The sequence below is a fragment of the Megalops cyprinoides genome, chromosome 25 (genome assembly GCF_013368585.1).
Source record: "Megalops cyprinoides isolate fMegCyp1 chromosome 25, fMegCyp1.pri, whole genome shotgun sequence".
Taxonomy (NCBI): Eukaryota; Metazoa; Chordata; class Actinopteri; order Elopiformes; family Megalopidae; genus Megalops; species Megalops cyprinoides.
In genome coordinates this window covers 19,368,380-19,387,998 of record NC_050607.1, presented here as the reverse complement: position 1 = coordinate 19,387,998, position 19,619 = coordinate 19,368,380, and the positions used below count along the sequence as shown (strand labels likewise).

Sequence of the window (19,619 nt, the reverse complement as noted above, 5' to 3'; positions counted from 1 at the left end):
TTTTTGATGGCAATGCAGTGCTGTGCCACCAGAGGGCGCTGTCAGATCTGGCACTTCAGGATTATAGATTTCCCTGTCTAAGACCTGATCTGCTAGAAAGCTGCATTAAGGATTATTTGTGGGACAAAGAGCATTTGGCTCTCTCATGGCCAGATTTACACCTGTACAATTCATGAACTTTCAGTTTGTGTCTGGCCAAAACTACTAGGGGATCGAACACAATACAGGTGTACAGTATGGAGGGTTTATGCAGTAATGAACTGAATGCAATAGAAACCAATAACGTATGTGGTAGTGAAACGCATAACATGGCAAACAATGATGTACAAATACATGAATTCCATAAGATTTACTGAACATAAATGAGGTTATGAAGAGATATTATGATGAGATACCTACATGATAATTAATTATCTTTAATCTATATAGTGCCTTTCATCCAGGAATCTCGATGGATTTCATGGTGAGGAGGAACTGTCTTCATTGACCAGCACTGTGCAGCCTGCTCCAGGAAGGCTGTACATATCATGCTGTATGTACCGACCTAGGGTCAGATTTGCTGTTTGTCTGATAATGGTTAAAATTAGAATTGTGGTTAGGAAATCTGACCCTAGGCCAGCACTTTTGGGCAGTGTCTGGATTGAGCATGTACCTCATCAAGGTCATTTGAGATTCAATTAAGAGTATTTACTAATATTTTTAATATAACATTTTATTTCTTTTAAACATATTTCTCATCTATTAAACACATTGAAACTTCCTCCATACATGTTCTTTTTATAATATAAACTGGGTCGTGTTTAAGTAAACATTTCTGCAAAACATGCACGTGTTAAATCCACAATAAATTTATGTATCACTGTAGAAAAGTTTCAGTATTGGTTCCTTTATTTAACAAAGCTGTAAGGTAAAAACGAATCTAATTTAAATTCTGAAAAATAAATTAAGATGTTTATATAAAACGTAAAGAATGATTTTGAAACAATTTAAGCACAATTGTATTGGCGTCATGTAAGGTGGTAAGAGGACGTTAACCTTCCAATCTTACCAGTAGATGGCGCTGCTATGGTGCTACAATGCTCTGATATTTAAATTCAAGCTTCTCTAAGTTACACAACGCATCAAGAAACTCTTTACAAAAGTGGTGATGGAACTGAGAAATTCTTCGAAAGATTTGATGCAGAATACATTAGACAATAATACTCACAGCAATGTGATGGTATTTTACGACAATAAGACCAAACATTTTCCCAATCAACAGTTATTTGCTTAGATATTTCTTAAATTCAACCCACATTAGTTGGCAGTATATGAATATATTATTGTCTCTTGTTAGCAAGTGCTTAATTAAAATCACAGTATTATCTGAGTCTGAATAAATACAGTAAAGAACTTCTTTATAATCGATAGAGAAAATGCGAGAAAGGTAAGCAAATTGCAGCATCCCATTACAATCTGACAAATACAATCTATAAAATTATTGTTGGTCTCTCAAATTCTTCAGTACTTGACAGCTCATCCAAATATTGAAGTCCTCGCTGCCATAGTGGAACTGGCTCCACCCAATCCAGGCGTGGAGCGACACCTTCAGAGGGCCCTATGTTCTGAAGAGAGTAAAACCTCCCCTGGAGGATTGTGGGAGATGCGGTTTTATCAAGATCGCGGAATCTCCAGCTCAGACTTGGCACCATTGTAATCGTCGCGAAACCACGCAGTCTGCTCCATCACTAGCAGCTTGAGCTGACCGCAGTGGCACAGTTGGAGGCCGTGAGCTCTTTGCTCTTTGTTTGCACCCTAAGTGCGTGGGAACTCTGCAGGGTCGCCGCGGTTACAGGTCGATGGTGTCGCTGCACACGCTCAGCGCGTCGATCTGCCTGCACACGCTGATGAACTCGGCCTGGACGGCCAGGTCCTGCTCGGCTGGCTGGTCCAGGCTATCCTGGGAGGCCGAGCCCAGGGCCCGGTAGCGTCTCTGGAGCTGGGCCACCTGGTTGAGGCTGCTCTGGGACAGGTGGCCGGGCGTGATGCGGCTGCTGCAGAAGGAGGGGTGGCCGCCGCGCCCCTCGGGGCTGGAGCAGAGCACCAGGGAGGAGCCGTCGAAGGAGGCCCCGAACGGGGAGCTGGAGGCGCCGCTCCCCCGCCAGCGTTCGGCCGAGGAGCCCGAGGCGGCCTCCAGGGTGGCGCGGCTGGAGACGGAGGAGGCCTCGGGCGGGGGCGGGGGCGGCGCTCGCAACTCCCGCGTCTCCCGGGTCTCCATCTCCACGCAGGAGGAGGTCCTGTACAGACCGCGCTCGGCCGCGCCCTCCCCGAAGGGCAGCCCGTCCCCTCCGCCCCCGACGTCCAGGGAGAGCTCGCTGGAGCCGCGGAGCTGGGAGGTGCCGAAGAGGCTCTTGGGGAAGAGCGCCTCCCCGAACAGGGCCTCGTCGATGCTCCGCCGCAGGTTGATCGGGGATGGGGGCCGCAGGTCGGCCGTGGAGTCGCTGTCCAGATGCAGGCTGGTGAAGGAGGACTTGCGCGAGCCGCCCTTGGGCGCGTCGAACGGGAGGCCCCCGCAGGGGTAGAGGAGGTCCAGCCCGTCCAGGCTACTGAGCCGATTGTCCACCAGCGTGTAGAGCGGCAGGCACTCGGACTCGCGGCGGGCGATGGCGTCGCAGATCACCAGCTTCTCCTGCTGCGACAGCGACCACTGGTAGTTGTTGGGCAGGGCGGGGGACTTGACGTCCACGCGGCCCCGGGCCCCGGCGCAGAACACCCGAGGCCAGCAGCCCGGGTCGGGCTGGGGGAGCTCGCCCGAGCAGTAGAGCGGCCGCATGACCACCAGCGACAGGGTGAGGCAGACGCCCGCCTCGCACACCCGGCAGCTCAGGTGGAACGCCCACCAGGGCCAGGGGTGGAAGACCTCCACGCCGCCCAGCCCGAGGGCGTGGAGCATGGCGTAGAGCTGCAGCCCGGCGCAGGCCAGCGCGAAGAGTGCGGCGAACACCGCCGTCACCGCCGCCCGGTCCCAGTCCTTGGGGTCGGCGAAGGGGCAGCGGTGGTATCGCTCGGCGGGCGGCGACGTGTTGTTCAGGTGGTAAATGTGCTTGGCGTCGGCCCGCACGTAGCAGTAGAAGGCGAAGTAGGCCGCCGACAGGAAGGCGGCCAGCGCCACGAAGGAGCCCTGCGAGACGAAGAACAGGCAGGGCAGGCGCGTGAACACCTGCAGGAGCACCACCGACCCGAAGGTGGCGCTGAAGTGCAGCAGCACCAGCACGGCCAGGAAGCAGGGGTGCTGGAAGACGGAGTTGGACAGCTGCATGCGCGAGCGCATGGACAGGAGGAGGAAGACGATGCCGAAGGCGGCCGTGAGGCAGGGGAAGGGCACCTCGTACAGCAGGAGGGTCCCCGCCGCCGGCAGCTTGTCCTGGTGGCTGTAGGCGTCGTAGAAGAGCGAGAAGGCCCTGCTGCAGCTGGCCGCCAGCAGGAAGAGGTTGACCAGCGCGAAGTAGCCGCAGCCCGAGGGACACCGGAACGGGAGGCACAGCAGGTTGAGGACCGAGACGAAGGCCACCAGGGCGAACAGCGAGCCCAGCCCGTACACGTGCGCCTCCCACGCCAACCCCCAGGTGGCCATGGCCGTGTTCCAGTCCGAGTACAAGGGCACGAACATGGGCGGTGCCAGGAGCAGGAAGGGGTCGTAGGATTGGTTGGAGGTGGCGTTGTCGTCTGGGAAGGCGGGGCTCCAGGGGCCGGAGGCGTTGCAGATCCCGGCGTCCACGTTGCAGTCGGGGAGGAGAGACGAGTCATTGGCCGCGGCGTCCGGGGGCCAGTCCTCATCAGGAGCCGGCTCTGTTAAAACAACAGCGCAACAGGGTGAGTGCAAACTGCACAAGACAGCGAGTACAGACCCCCACAAAGAAGAAAAGCCCAACGGAATACGCATTCGCAAGGCTCACAGCTGTGGGAACGCGTGTTAACATAATGCTCTTGAAATGGAAATTGCAGCTGAAAGTTAAACTGGCGCAGGGCCAAGCCAGTGAAAGCACACGGCTGTCTAATTGGTTAATCCATTATAAAAGAGAGAGGCTGTAAGTAGGTAACTTCAAAATGGGTCATGCACTGAAAGGCGGGCCGCTGAGATTAGGCTGCGCTGACCCCAATGCTGCTCAATTTGTGGAACTATATTTGCAAAAATGGGCGAGGCATTATCAGTTACATTACACGGCTCTTAATACATCCGTGGATATTGCAGAGTGTTGTTAATACTTAAATACATTCTTTTAAGCTTTTAATCTTGAATCAGAATTAAAACCACCTAAAACGTAAAAAAAAAAATCCAGTTTATATGTCTCTCAGATGTAGTGAAATTTCAGGTTTTTGTATCAGTTTCTCAATGTGTGTAGATACCCGGAAAATGGATTTGAGATTCAATGAATTTTAATTACTCAGTTTCTAAACCCATTTATCAACGAAGTTAGCAATGAAGGCCCTGAGTATATCATTTCCTTCAGCAGTCAGTACGCATCTTAAAGACCCTACAGCATGATCGCTCATTGGAATTTATGAGCAAACTCTTACAATGAAAAATGTAATTTTCTTCAGCTTTTAATGAAACATTTTCCAGCTGTTTTTTTTTTTTTTTTTTTTGCTGCTATTTGAGAAGTTCATTTAGACGCGTGGAAGTGATTCTCTCCTCTTGCTTCCAGTGTCTTTTTCAGCTATAATCTTATATCTATAATCATCTATAATCATCATCTATAATCTTGATGGATCATAGAATCTTCCCTTTTCTAAATTAAAATATATGAAGGTGCGGCTGATACCATTTGCAGAATTTTAATGGAATATAGAGAGTGGCTGAGGGTCGGGTGGGATGACATGTTTGGCGGTGTAATGAACCTGTAATGAATATGAATGAATATTGATTTTTACACCCTGACATTTATGTCTCTAGAGTAATGCATTCTAAGGCCAGACCTGTTCCAGAATACATATTAAATGGAAATAGGTTTTATAGCACTGGCTGTATCGTAGATATATAGGGATCATTTTGAGAAATTGATTTGTCGATTTTCAAAAGACACTTGATACGCCATTGGTTGTTTATCAACTAGTAATGCCCGTAAAAACACTAGCTAACATGCAGTGGTAGGAACAATGCTGCTTTAACCAATGTCAGTCAAGCAGTAGCTGGATCTCAGCGATCAAGGATGTTCTTTTCAGAGGCCTGGCACCCCCAAAAGTGAAGTCACAACTTGCCGACTGTGTGTCCAGACAATACACGTGGCATGAGAAACAGCTAAAAACGGCTAGAGATGTGGATTCAGCTGATCTAACCAGGAAGCAGACGCCATAGACCCTTCAGCTCCACATTCCTTCTGTCCCCTGTATATCCGTGTGCCCGTGCTCCCGGTTTGGAAGAGGAAATTCCGATTCTGTCAGAGGCTGTTAAGCAGCACATTGAGTATCTGATGCGCACTGGGGTTTTCTAGCCGTGGATGTTAGATTCATGGCCACTCCCTTTCGTAAGTATTCATAGTAAGACTGCAGGCACCTCTGGACACTAATAATGGCAAAGATGGAACGTTGAACGTTATGCAACATGGAGCTGAGTATCTTCGGTAAATAGAATATCTGTTCATACACATTCCATTCTCCCACTCAGTCGGGTGCCGTCCTTACAATATCACTGCCTTCTGAAAGGACACATTCAGCCCTGCGGTTCTCAGAAAAAAAATGCGTTAGAAGTTGTTGACAAAAAGTTAATTAGGCATTTGAAAATATACATTACATGTACAGTTGTTTATCCAGATGGATTTACATAGCTTATAGGTTTGCACGTTATCCATTTATACAGCTGGATATTTATTGAGGCAGTTCAGTTTAACTTCCTGTTACAGGTCTTAATTACATTTTACATTTACATTTATTCATTTGGCAGATGCTTTCATCCAAAGAGACTTACAAGTGAGGCAGAGTACAACACGAGCAAATAGCCAAATAAGGAGTCAACAATATTAGAAGTGCTGCTTGACCAAGTTTCAACGGCTGGCCAGACAAACTGTAAGATAGTTGGTAGAGATACCAGTGCATGAAACCATAGATTTGAAAGAAAACAAAGTTTAAGACATAATTTAGAAAAGGTCCAACCAAATACTTTCCCTGGGTTTTATTTCCCACCCCAGACACATTTATCCCCATCTCTGACAGCAATCCAAATCCAAATGCATTCTCTTCGTGCTGCTGTCCTGTGCTGCTGACAGGAGGCTTGGATACTACAATGAGAAAGCACATTTCCAAAGTCAGCGTTCGCATTTCACTTGAATCACGCTGACGATCCTTCATTCTTTTGGCCCCCTACACTTCGGAAATGGTTCACTGGTGAGGGTAAGTGGACCAGTAAGGGTATTTTAAGCTCTGTCCCAATGCCAGGTTGTCTGTCAATGTCTAGACATTTGCCAAATAGATCTTACAGCATGAGAGACCTGGGCAAACCAAGCAGATGAAACCTGTTTCAGCTCCCACAATTACAGCACTAGGTGTCTAGGTAACTGGCTATTACCTACACACTTTACAGTGGATTGTGCGTTAATAATCAGTCTCTGGTTAATTTAGATTAGAGGAGCAAACCAACACAATACTGCAAAATTCCCAGAATCACTCTGGGTCGGTATTTATGCATACGCTGTGTTGAAGTGGTTATGGAATTGAATTCATCACCAGAACAACACAGGCTCTAATCCCAGGTGAAAGTACTTCTGTTGTACACCTGTGCCGTGCAGGCACTGTGAATATCTCCAGTAAATTTCCAGCTGGATAAACTATAATGGCTAAGCGTGAGCGCTAAGCAAATAAATAATGCAGAAGACAGAGGATCCATAATGTAATAAATGATTCACCTGCCGTGGGCCAGAGAAGACCAGCTTGTATTGCCAGCGCTGTAGTGTGTGTCTGTGCAATAATGCGGAGAGAGTGGCCTTTCCCTGTGTAATAAATCCCTCGGTACAGCCTCCGTGGTCTGCGCTTTACCCTCTGCCCTTTCCTCCCCACACCCAGTCTACTGTGGCCATTACATGGCTGTGCTTGACGTAAAAGCAAGCCATATAGCGACCGCTCCCGAAACCCCCGTTTATTTTTCCTAGACCAGCCCGCTTCCTCCTATAGACCGCTGGTTCCAAAAAACCAAGCACAAAAGCACACAGCAGGACTACATCATTAGGTTACATAAGACTGTCAGGGGGACTGCCGGATAGTCTTAAACCGATGTTTCGCTGCTGTTTATACGTGTCAAACGCATCAGGAAATGTACACGTATTCTTGGTAAGTAGGAAGAACTGAGCTCACATCAACTCCACCACTAAGTATAGGTCCCGGTGTCCTGCAAGGCATCTGAGAAAGTCTACTTCAGTTTCATTCAAGATGAATGAAACAGTAGGTTCCCGAGTCTATTACGGATTGGTTGGCACACATTTGTAATTATCAGAGGCTGAACTCAGGCACAGCCATTAATTCTCTATGAGTTCCACAATAAGCTTCAGCCATAGTAATATGAGTCATTGTCAAAAGCTTTTCCCCCATGTGTGAGCATATTACAATTTTAATTGCCAGCTTTAGCGGATCTGGGATGGTAATTTGCCTCCTCTGCGAGGGTTTTGCTGTCATTGTGTAAGACGGTTTGTTTTACCATTGTAATTTTATCATATGGTCCCTATAGCTTTTAAATTAGCTCCTCTGCACGCAAATGTCATAACTTTGTTCCAGTTTTAAGGAGTTCTGATAATGATGTTAGAATGAGAGTACAGGGGAGCACAGATAATTAACTAGCACATGATGAGAGATCACAAAAAACACGCCTGGAAAGGACTTGTTTTGGTCACAGACCAACAGCAACTTGTACAGGTGGCTGGCACACGTTGATATTCCACAGAGAAACCCCGGACAACCATGAGAAACGCTCCGAAAACCCCTGATTAATGTCTACACAAGCAGGAGCCCTGGAAAATGGGCTAATTTTTTCCAAGAAACACGCGGTGACAGATGGCGTTTCTCTACAACCCAAAACCAGTTCAATTCAGCTGAGGAAAAAAAAAAACAAGAACCGCGCAGCTTCAGAGAAAGGCCTGATAAAGGTTTTACTATTGTATGGTTTTGTAAACGGTGCCCGTCTCCAACGGGGGTGGGGTCTGTGCCCTCTTGTGACACTGGCCTCCTGTCTGCCAGCTACTGGGCCGATCATCGATTTGTCCTGGATTTGGATTTGTTTTTTGTTGTTCATTTTGGACTTGACAACACAACTGCGGGCTTTGTCACCTAAGGGCATGCAGGTTCAGGTCCTGAGTGACCCACTGCCGGGGCCTCGAAGCCACATATATAACCTGAATTACATTAGAGACTCCCTGTACATGTAGTAGACGGAGGAAGCTGATAGCATAATGGTTAAGACATTCAGCTTGCAGGCCTGGCTGGAGCGCTGCTGTTGAGTCCCGCAGTTCTTTGAGCTGGTAATATGTAAGCTTCCCTGGACAAGGAATAAGAAAATGGGTACTGACAACAGTACATACCACAGGATCCTGCCCTACAGGAACATTTTTGTAAAGGCTGCCAAGGGCTGCCGAGAACTGAACCTTGTAGCACTTGTTTTCCCAGCCGGCTGTCCTGCAGAAAAAAAAAACATCCCTGCCAGATTTCGACCCATCATTTCAGTGCTCGAGCGCACCTGCCAAAACAAACAGCTCGGCTGCTCCTTGTTTGTTTGGACGTTTGCAGTGTAAACATGGTAACGGCCTGCTAATCTGCTAAGCCCCCCCCCAAACCCCCACCCCCACCCCCACCGCCACCGCCACCGCTCCCATTCCAGCGCTCGGAGTCGGGCACCTCATTTTCTCCCCTCTCAAACAGATGACATCGCTGCGCTGTTTGCCGCTGCGGACAGCCGGTATTTAGCGGGCTGCGGCGGAATGCTTCACCACTCCGCTCCGCTGCAGCTTCGATTCGCCCGGGAAGCCTGGAGGGGCGGGCGGCACAAAGGAGCGGACCGCCTGGCTCTGCTAGCACCTCAAACACACACACACACACACACACACACACACACACAGGGGACTGGGTGCTTTGGCTTCTGCCGCCCTCTGAGGAGAGCAATGTGAGGCATATCAAAACTTTCATTTTCTGACAACCTTTACTTGAAGTGTTGGTTTTGCAGCTTTAAGCAGCTGTAGTAGTGCAAAAAATACCTACCTGTGCTATTTTGCGCGTATTTAAGTAGTGCAGCTATTTTCACATTTCTATAAAGGGATTCTGGGTCACTTGACTAAGAGATGATAAATAGATGCTATGCGCGTAATACTGGGAAGCGGTATTATGTCCTATTAATGCCAAATAAATTAAGTACTGGCAATGTGGTGTATTAGTAAGGGAGCTGAGCTTGTGAGCAGAGGGTTGCAGGTTCAATTCCAGAATGGGCCAAAGTCTGAATAGCTTCAGCAAGTATCTAGCTATATAAATGTATGTACAAAATAGATATATAAAGTCCTCTTTACAAGTCCTCACAGGTAAGGTGACTGATAAGTTAATAAAGAGTATGTAGGTTTGTAAATGAATGCCTTATTAGATCCACGCTGATAATAAGAAACTCAGTGTAGATTAATAAGGCCAAATTAATCATAACTTCATAGTGATCTCATCAGATATAGTTGAGGGCAAATTAATTAGGCCTGATTAATTATATGTTCTGAAATGGCCTTATCAGTGGATAGTATTTAATTACTGGAGTGCAGAGGTGCTTGTGTTGTATGAAATCCCAAAGCACTTTGGTCTCAGATGAACGGTTTGCCCCCCCCTCCATCCTTTCAGAATCTATTAAGAAAAGTAGGGCAAGGTATTCTGGGACAGAAATTGCCCCACCATACCTCCTACAGAACTGATGAGCCACATAGACTTTCGGTTATATCCATGTATCTTTCAAAGCACAGCACTGTACTAATCCTGTGATCATGCTAGTATGTCCATTTTGTAGTGTTCATGCATGTGAATTCCTCCACTGTTACCCCAAAACCACAGATGAGACGTGGTCTTTAATGGATGTTTCTAGGAGAAAGCCTGCCCAGAAACAAGCACTATTCTCATGTGTGTACCGTGACAGGGTTTACAACTACCGCTATGGGCCCCTTACACTGATTAATTTGCCAGATGTTCTTATCCAAAGGGCTGTCTGGATATGCATCAATATGTTACATAGTTCCATGCAGTTGGTGCAGTGGAATATCTGAGGACCCCTAACTGGAAGGAAGGGTGTAACTCCAGCCCAGATACAGAAGCTTTATACATCAAGCTATGCTAGCAGTAACAGAGTTCTGGTGACCCTGCCTGGTTTCATCAGGGCTGGTGTACGATTGGTGGCGCGTAAGGCTACTTATAATACTGTAAGCGTATGAAGATTCGGTCAGTGGTCTGTTTGTTGAGGTTTGTTGGTAGTTTGGGAACAAGCAATCACGTGTCTGGACCCCAGCCTCCTTCACTAGCCAACAGGGCCATTGTTTTGGTCATGCTTGTCTTCCTCTTAGTTCTTCTTCATCGTTTACCAGTTCCTTTTGACGACTCTTCTCCTGTGACTGATGTCACCTTTGCTCTGTCAGGCCACATTCTCGGCGACGTACCAAAAATGCTACAGTGATCAAAATTTCAACAACTTCTGCCAAAGTGTGACAACAGTAATACCCTAAGCTGCTGTACAGATATGTCAACATTTAAGGACTATACCAAGATAGGGGAGGCTTAAATGCAGTCAGAAAAGGTGGGTCTCCAATTTGCAGTGTAAGATTGCTACTGGCTGCATTGTCCTCTACGCCATTAACCTTACAGACCACCAGACAGACAAGCGCAGTCCAGCCAACTTGAGCAGTGCGGTATCGACCAGACGTATTAAACTTTCATGAAAAGGTTTCACACGAGGTCAGAGGAGCCATGTTCCTGAGCTATGAGGCATTGCAGTTTAATGCCAACAGACCACACAAGGGGACTCACGATGTTGCGGGTTGATTTCGCAAACTCACACACTCATTTTGAGACTGACCCAATCTCACAACATATGATATTAGCATGTCATACAGTACCAGTCAGAGGCTTGGACACACCTAATTAAGATAATGGGAAACACGCAAAGACATTTTTATCTAAAGTCTTATGCTTAAATGCTTGAAAGTTGTTTCTAAGACAAATATAAATAGTAAAGTTGATGCCTATGCATGAATTTCTTTCTGAAGATAAAAAGAAATATTTTTGCTATTTTGAAGAATCTAAAATATAGTTTTGGTTTGTTTATAACACTTTTTTGGTCACTGCATAATTCCACTTGTGGTATTTCCTAGTTTTGATGTCTTTACTATTATTCTAAAATGTGAAAAACGAAAAATAAAGAAAGGGGTGTCCAAACGTTTGACTGGTACTGTACATGTTAGGACAGTTACAAATGGAATATAGTTAAAATTTTATTTTTATGACATGCTAATATCAATGTTGTAAGATTGTCAGCTCAAAGAGAGTAAACCTAGGCAGTAAAGGTATCTGTCTGTATTGCAAAACAAGAGAGAAAATCACATCTAGTGAAGGCAGATAAAACCATGTTTCTGGGCTGGGCATTGGACGGGAGCATAAAACGCCTGTGATGTCGCTGATTACCTGCAAACAGCGGCCCGAGGGGCGTGGTGGAGGGAACGGAGGCGCTCCAGACTCTGCTCGGCTCCTCCTCCTCTGTGGGACCTGTGCCGCCAAAGCCCGCCCCCTCAGATGGCGTGCCTGAAACAGAGTTTTGAAGACGCAAACCGCTCATTACAGGGCAGTGCATTATTTATCACCCCGGCAGACGCTCTCATCCAGAGCCACTTCGCATCATTTATATCTCCACACCTGCTATCTGCAACAACAGCGTGGAACAGTGGTAAGGAGCAGGGCTCGTAACCAAAAAGTTGCGGTTCATTTCCTAACTACGGCACTGCTAATGTACAATTGGGTAAGGTAACCCAGAATTGGCTCAGTAAATATCCAGCTGTATAAATGGGTAACGTAAAAATTGTAACCTATTTAGGATGCTCTGGATAAGAATGTCAATGACAGCAATGTAACATAAGATTCACTGGCTTTTTTTCAGTTAAGGGCCTTAAGGACGGCGGCCGAGTGGCATTTTGAAGGCACACACTGCCAATCACAGACTGAGTCCCTTAACGCTTAAGCGTGGCTCCACAACTCCACCCTGCCCCTGCTACTGTGTGAGGGAGGAACGGCAGAAAGACGGAAACATAGATTTTAACCCAGTTATGTCAAACAGATCCCCCTCATTCACTTAGCCAGTTCCGACCAATCACGAACCAGGAAGCAGCTCTGCATCCACTCTGCACATACAGATGTGCCCTTTGCTAATGCATTTAATGGCGTCCATTATATCAATCTGTCTGTTTGTATCTAGCATTGAACCTTTTTGTAGTTAGACTCTCACAGAGCACTTCACAGAGGGCCTTTCCAGAGGGAATTGGCCATGTTAGCCAATATGTGGAAAAACTGGAAAATGATTCCCTGAGCTTGTCTGAGGAAATCGGATTAAACCCTGGGAAATAGCAGGACGCTGAAAATAGCTGTATGATGAATGTGGTAGCAATATGAACATACACAAACACGTTAGGGCGAACTAAATTACAGCTCCTCGATTTTGGGGTGAAGAGAATGAAAGCAAATATCAGAATGATACTAAAATGTCCTACATTTACATTTACATTTATTTCTTTGCCAGACGCTTTGATCTAGAGCGACTTACAAGTGAGGCAGAATACAACACAGGCAAAAAGTCATATAACGGGTGAACAATATTAGTATCATCCTGCATACTATCATCCTGAGTCCAGGCTGACAGCATGGATTACTGACAGAGTGGGAGCGCACTCTCCCAGGCAGGAGAGAGAGATGTGCAGTCCTACTGACTCCACTGGAGCGAATCGGACGGGCTTTCAAAGCTGACCTGGGACCACGGCCTTCACCGGAGGCCGCTTACTTGCCAACGTGTTGGACAGGTCTGAGAACAGCCAGTATGTCAGAAAACCAAACCTCTGTTGGCTGTCAGTCAGCCTGCCAACTGCTGACACCGAAGAAAAATAAAATGAGAAAAAAATGTAACTGCCTCTTAAGCTTGTTACTAACAGGTTATGGCAAAGCCATCTGTGGTTTGATTGAATGGAGCCCACAATGTAAAGCTTAATGCTTTCATACATGACGCATTTTATGTTACATGGTTCATTATGTTTTCATTAGCGTTATTACGCTTCTCGTAGTTTTCACCGCTGCATGTGCTATACTTTGTAACGTTAAATCACTGTTTCCTCAAAGCTAACGTTAGCTAGAATTTTTCCAATCTAGTGTTCTAATCACGCCAGTTTGACCGTACACGCGAAAGGGCTAATCACATCAGTGTGACCGTACACACAAAAGGGTTAATGCTTTCTGTACAGTTATATCTCAGAAGCTAAAATACATGATTGACATTAAATGATTTAAAATACACGATTCACAATCATCCATGCATGACATGACCATGTCAGTCTCCTCATGTTGGCTTATGAACACTGGCCAGCATTGCAGAGCTTAGGAACCTGGAATATGGAAACCTGGACACTCAAAGCAATGCTATTATATCCTCAAGCATGGTATTTCACCTTCATTCCTTGAGAAGAAGAAAACTGTGGACACATGTAAGATGTATCAATACCACAACTGATCAGGTGTCTACAGTGGGCTAAATCTGAGAGCTTGTTAATGAACTCACCCTGTCAGTGATGTCTCCTCTGGTCGCTTTAGGCATACAGTGTGGTGTCTCTTTGCTAAGGGTAAACTGTAGTATCTTTCTCATGGATGGTATAGGGTACAGAGTCTTTATTGCTCAGCATAGAGATACACTGATGTCCTGTATTGGTCACTTCAGGGGTTAACGTGACGAGTGCAGTGTGACATGTCTATTTCACAGACAGCGCAGCGGTACAGTGACACCACTCAGCACACCGCTCAGATTTCCCTCTCTCCCGGCTTCCTCTCTCACCGCTGCTGCACTGACTCTCATAAATATAAATTACTAGCACTGCACCAGAAGAGCCTCCCCTGTTTGATCTCAGCCTTCAGGGCCTGCTGCTGCTTCACGGTACAGCAGGAAGGACTCTCTCCAGCACCACAAACAGCAGGGAAAGGTTTGTAGGACCCACGCACGCAGTCAACCAGTAGCAGCCCAGGGATTGCTGATTGACAGCTGCTGTCATGGCAATTGGAGCTCAGAGAGGGCCATTCGGGATCAGCACCCTGGGGTTTCCTCATTTTCTATTCAGTCTTATCCGGCAAGCGTCCGCATCTTTATTCCTTTGCTACAGTCACATTACAAAACCAATGCAAACATTGTAGCAGCTGATATGATTTTCAGGATGGTGGTACTCAAATATAGCAAAGAAAGGGATTGAGGGTGAGAGGGAGAGCTGCAGAGAGATGTGTATTGTCCTTTACCAGCTGGGCTGATTATCGCCCTTGTTTTGCCAGCGGTCTAGCAAAAGTGTCTGGATCAGGCGCTGTCTGTAAAAACGCAGGCCTGAGGACAGGGTGATGTATGTCCGTCAATCTGTACCTATCAGATTCAATTAGGCCGGCCGTCCACAATCAGCTAACGGGCCTGGCTGAGGGGGCTCTCAAGTCGTAAGCTGATAAATCAATTTCCCGTCTCAGGGGACCGGTTTTGCGTTTCCCTACCTAGCTTCAGCCTGCCAGCATGAAGATTTAGGAGCAGTGCTGGTTTGACGTGCCTCAGATCTCTGCTTTCTCTTCCATGCTAGTATTGTTCCAACAGCCACGAATGGTGTCACTGTATGCTAAGAGATACACTACAGAGGCGTTCCACAGATGCCTGTAACAGTGTTGCCAGACATTGAATATCTTTGATAATAAAATATAAGAAAAATATCTCATATGTCTGTAAGACACTGAAGATGTCCGGAGGGAACGGTGGGTAAAGGTGGCATTGTAGCATAGTGGTTACGGCGCAGGACTTGTAACCGAAAGGTTGCAGGTTCAATTCCCTATTGGGGCAAGGTTCTTAACCCACAATTGCCTCAGTAAATATCCAGCTGTATAAACAAATAACATTTGTACAAAAAAAAAAACAAAACTGTAACCAATGTACAATGCTCTGGACAAAAGCATCTGCTAATAGCCAATAATATGATGTAATGCCAGACACTGAATTTGTTGCATTAATCCCTGGTACGTGACCAAATTTGCCATCCACAGACTGAATTAATTTGGGATAATTTTGGATGATGTGATGTGGGTGTATTTCTGCTCCCCCTCGACTCAGGCTGTCTCCAGTAAATACATTCTTACGTTGTGTCTACGGCTTTTACTGAAACCTCATACACCAGCTACGCCTGAGCTGCCTCCAGGGCAGTAGTTTCAAGTGTGGTGAGTCAGGAACTGGCAATACACCAAAAGAGTCACTGGCTCAAACCACCTGTAGGGCATGGCTGCTGTACCCATCCAAAAGCCCCTTAGCTTCAATGGCTTCAGATACTATATATACACAGAGAATATGTGCATAGCCCTGAATAAGCCTGCGTGCAAATAATAACATTAATATTAATGACAAAAAAACTACCATTCTGCATAGCCGTCCTCTTCTCCATTTCCCCATAATGCTAGTAATAAGGAAGTAATTCAATGCAGAATAGATCAGCATGTTTCTGTCTTGAAACATTATCTTTAACGAGAAAAAGAAGACATTTATATTTACACGTTAAAAGATATTTATACATAAAGGTATTTATAGCTATTTATAGACAAAAGATGTTTGTAAATTAAAATCATACTTCAGTCTCAATACAGCTCCAAGGCTTTCATGGTTCATGGAACAGAACAGTGGTCTTCCCCATCAAAAATGTAGCTGGTATTGTCTTGTTTGGGTTATCCCAGACAGCTAATGCAAAAGCTTTCACCGCAGTTTAGGTTTAATATGTAACTAATGAGCCATCTGTTAGGTTAATGAACCAGTGTACGTGTATTATGTATTTCATCCTGAGAGTGTGAATCGATGTGTTTATTTCGTTGCAGGCATGGATTACTGATATTGCTGTGAGCCATTTAAATCAATCACACTATTGCTAATCGACACACGCCCTATCCTGCACCGTATAAATGTTTTCAGGTTTATAGTTTATAGACAAAAACTGCATTTTATTGACATTTTGTAAATCTATAACGAGATCCAGTAAACCATCTTGAGGGGTTTATTAGGTTGGTTGTCTATGCAAGTGTTTACGGAGACATTCGTTTTGTACACGATCATTTTAATAAATTATGCACTATGAATATTAAACCGGATCCTGCCTGAGAAGTGTACGTGTATGTGTCTCTCGACGTTCATTCACATTCGCCGCTTCGCTCCGGCATCACCACCACCAGCCGCTGTCCTTCCTAAGTCGAGCACCAATTAGGGTTACCATGGCTACATCGCTGCTGCACAGCACCCAATTACTGCGCCGCGCACCCAGCGTTCCGACCTGGCTGCGCTCGGCAGAGTGGGGCAGCATTAAAGCTAACATAAAATAACAATCAAAACCCCTCACATGCTGGGTTTACACCGAAACCGCCGCGGGTGCACCGGCGTGCTCCCAGCAGCTGGTATAATGCTGGCGCAGACGCCCGATGTTTATATCGACGCAACATTCCTGCAACGCAACTGAACGAATCGAATCGCGGCCACCCGACAGCTGATGCTACGCTCCGCCGCTTGGATGTTATTTACATTACAGTCATGGCGCTCTGCCCCGAAGGCAGATTTGACTGAAAGAGGGAAATAGCCGGTGTCAGAGTTGAATGAAAATTATGTTAATACGCAGAGCGGGTCAGCAAAACAACGCATTTGAAATCAAACGTTGAAATAACACGAGGCGCGAATATTTCATGCGCCACGCCGCTCTTCACATGAATTTGAGGACTCTCGTTTCTCACCTCCAGTAATTGAAGTCGCTCAACCTCCCCCACCCCCTTTGACATTGTGCTTGTGTTTGAAAGGACACTACTATCGCTTTACAGTTCTGAGGGGGGGACGAATGACACAATGACAATCGATAGAGTGTGTCCAAATCTTTAATCTCAATTTCTCATTTAACCGGGCAGATAATATAGCCTCGGCGGTCGTATTGCGTCAATGTCAACAATGTCTAGTGGGTATATGAGGGCATATTTCTGTCACGTCATGGTCGAGTTCTGGATTTGTGCACTGATGTTATCTCATTTCTAGGTCTGGGTGTTGCGCCATACGGTCAACCTGAGCGCAAATCTGTGCCAGTTGATGATGTAAAATTGATGCAGTCTCACAAACCCCCTTCTCTCAAAATAGGTAGAATACATGCAGATGGACCAGGTGAGTGTGAGTGAGTGGAAGACGCGGGGTAGCTGTTTTCATCATTCAAAAACATTTTTAACCCCCTACTTTACCCGCCGCTTTTTTTCTCAAACCCGTGTCTCACAAACACTGTTTTTCTACGGAAATGGGACTGTGTTCGCTGAGGAATGGACAGAAGGGGTGGGGGGTGGGGGGGATGGACGGGGTTGTGCGGTCGAGAAAAGAGAAAAGAGAGAGAGAGAGAGAGGCTGCAGACGGAGAGCGGCACGCACACCGCCAGGCGCAGGAACGGTTCGCGGGGACTCGCCGTACCCAGCGACTGCGATCGCCGCCGGAATACTGATCCGCGCTGCAGCATGCCACCGGCCGAGCCGTTTGACCACGTTCTCCACGCTGCGCACCACATACCGACGCGACAGCCCTTCCCCCCCCTTTGAAATGTAGAACATCAGCCTCTCAAGAGGTTTCAATCCTAAAACAGAACCGCCTGTTCTGCTGCATGCTTCACATAAAAAAAAAAACAGGCTTACGATGTAACATGTTTAATGCTGCAGACGGACAAGAGCTTTGGGCATGTCAGCAACGTGTAATTTTTTAACCCGTTGTTTTAAATCCCCCGTCTACAGCTGTTGGTTACTGTTTTGCACGGCAGGTATCGCTAGTTTGACCGTTACGCTCTTGGCTTTGATTTACGACATTAATACATCACAGACATACAGCATACATACAAGCACCTCTTTTGGTGCTTATAATTGATCTTGAGGTTCTAAACCCATGACATACACAGAGCTTAAAGTTTGGCTGACAGGGGATAAAATAAGCTTCTGCGTGCACAAAGTGTACATTTTGTAATGCGTCTGGGTCAGAGTGAGAGTATACATCATCTTGATGTATATTTCAGCTTGTGTGCTGCAGCCTTTGACCTTTCCCTGATGTAGGCGTCAGAGGGACAACCGCCAGCTCATTGTTATACAGACACCAGACAACCTGGCTGCTCTGTGGTGGTGGTGGGGGTGGGGGGTGGTTTGGGCGTGTGTCCCCTCAATGTCAAATGAAGTGATTGACACCACTCCATACACACACACACATGCACACACACGCCAACTTAAGAACTAGGACATATTTTATTTCCACTTGTTGCTTTGAAACACAGCCACTGTAGGGGCTGCAGCATAACATAGTGGTAAGGAGCAGGACTCATAAGCAAAATGTTGTTGGTTCAGTTCCCCTCTGGGGCACTGCTGCTATACCCTTGGGCAAAGTACTTACCCCAGAACTGCCTCAGTAAATGTCCAGCTGTATAAATCGGTAACATGTAAAAATTGTAAGCTATGTAAGTCGCTCTGGATAAGAGCGTCTGCTAAATGCTTGTAATTTAATGTAACGTGAATCACAGGCCGCACATCACATCCATAGGACGTGCTTATAAATGCTACTGCATGCTAAAGCGCGGTGCCACGTACCTCCCGATGGCTCTGTGCTAAGGGACACTGCACGAGTCGGCGCTTGCGTCACGTCTTCAAAGGCTCCCCCGCCGCCGCGTGTGGTCCCTCCCTTTCCCACGTGCTCCTCCACTGCCCCCGTTCCTTCCCCGAATAATCCTGCGTCTATTTTCGCCTCCGTCCCGGCGGTCTCCGCGAATGTGGGTTCGGCCGCCTCCGTAACTGGGGCAGGTGCGGCAGAGGGCTGGCTACGGGGACGCGCGGGCTCCCTTGTTTCCGCGGTCCCCGCGCCGGGGGCGAGGGCGCTCGTGCTCCCGGTGGGCAGCGCCGTGGACGCCTCCGTCTGGCGGGCGGCCGTTAGGGTCGCGTCCTTTCTGCTGCTCGGGCTGTCAGACAGCTGGGTCGTGAGGGAAGGGGTGAGCCAGTAGCTGCTATTGGGTAAAGCGGGGGTTGGTGGGTCGGCGTCTTTACGCAGGGCAACGGTACCTGTCCTTGGCGTGGCGGAGGGTTCGGCCCACGTCATACCTGTCGCCGGATTGGCTGACGGCCCTTTGCTTCCTTCTGTAACCGTGTCATTTGACGGAAGGGCCAGCGTTACGCCGAGGCCCGTTTGAGCTGGTACGCTTTCTTCAGTTACACGGGTGGTGGGGCTCCAAAGGTCAAAGGGCAAACTGAAGGGCAGCGGAAGGAGAGAGGGGGTTTTGGCCTCCGTTGTGAGGTCTACAGGTGCCCAGAAGGGCCAGAAGGAGCTAGCCCGGCGCCTGCCGGTCGGCTGCGGGCTT

At 47.1% G+C, this 19,619-nt stretch overlaps 1 protein-coding gene across 1 annotated transcript; it reads right to left on the bottom strand.

Annotated features, from left to right (window-relative positions):
• Positions 1-1,446: 1,446 nt before the first annotated feature.
• On the bottom strand, positions 1,447-19,360 carry prrt4 (proline rich transmembrane protein 4). Its single transcript, XM_036519745.1, has 3 exons — positions 18,859-19,360; positions 11,653-11,769; positions 1,447-3,828 (listed from the first exon to the last, which is right to left on the bottom strand). Exons 1-3 carry the CDS (start codon positions 19,358-19,360, stop codon positions 1,829-1,831), a joined length of 2,619 nt encoding a protein of 872 aa, XP_036375638.1. The 3' UTR covers positions 1,447-1,828.
• Between the last annotated feature and the right edge of the window lie 259 nt (positions 19,361-19,619).

Excerpts from the sequence above, each read along its gene's own strand:
- prrt4 (XM_036519745.1), bottom strand. The coding sequence starts at position 19,360 with ATGACGTGGGCCGAACCCTCCGCCACGCCAAGGACAGGTACCGTTGCC. Across the intron at positions 11,770-18,858 it reads TAGCACAGAGCCATCGGGAG|GCACGCCATCTGAGGGGGCG; the intron begins GTACGTGGCACC and ends ACTCTGTTTCAG. Across the intron at positions 3,829-11,652 it reads CCTCGGGCCGCTGTTTGCAG|AGCCGGCTCCTGATGAGGAC; the intron begins GTAATCAGCGAC and ends TTGTTTTAACAG.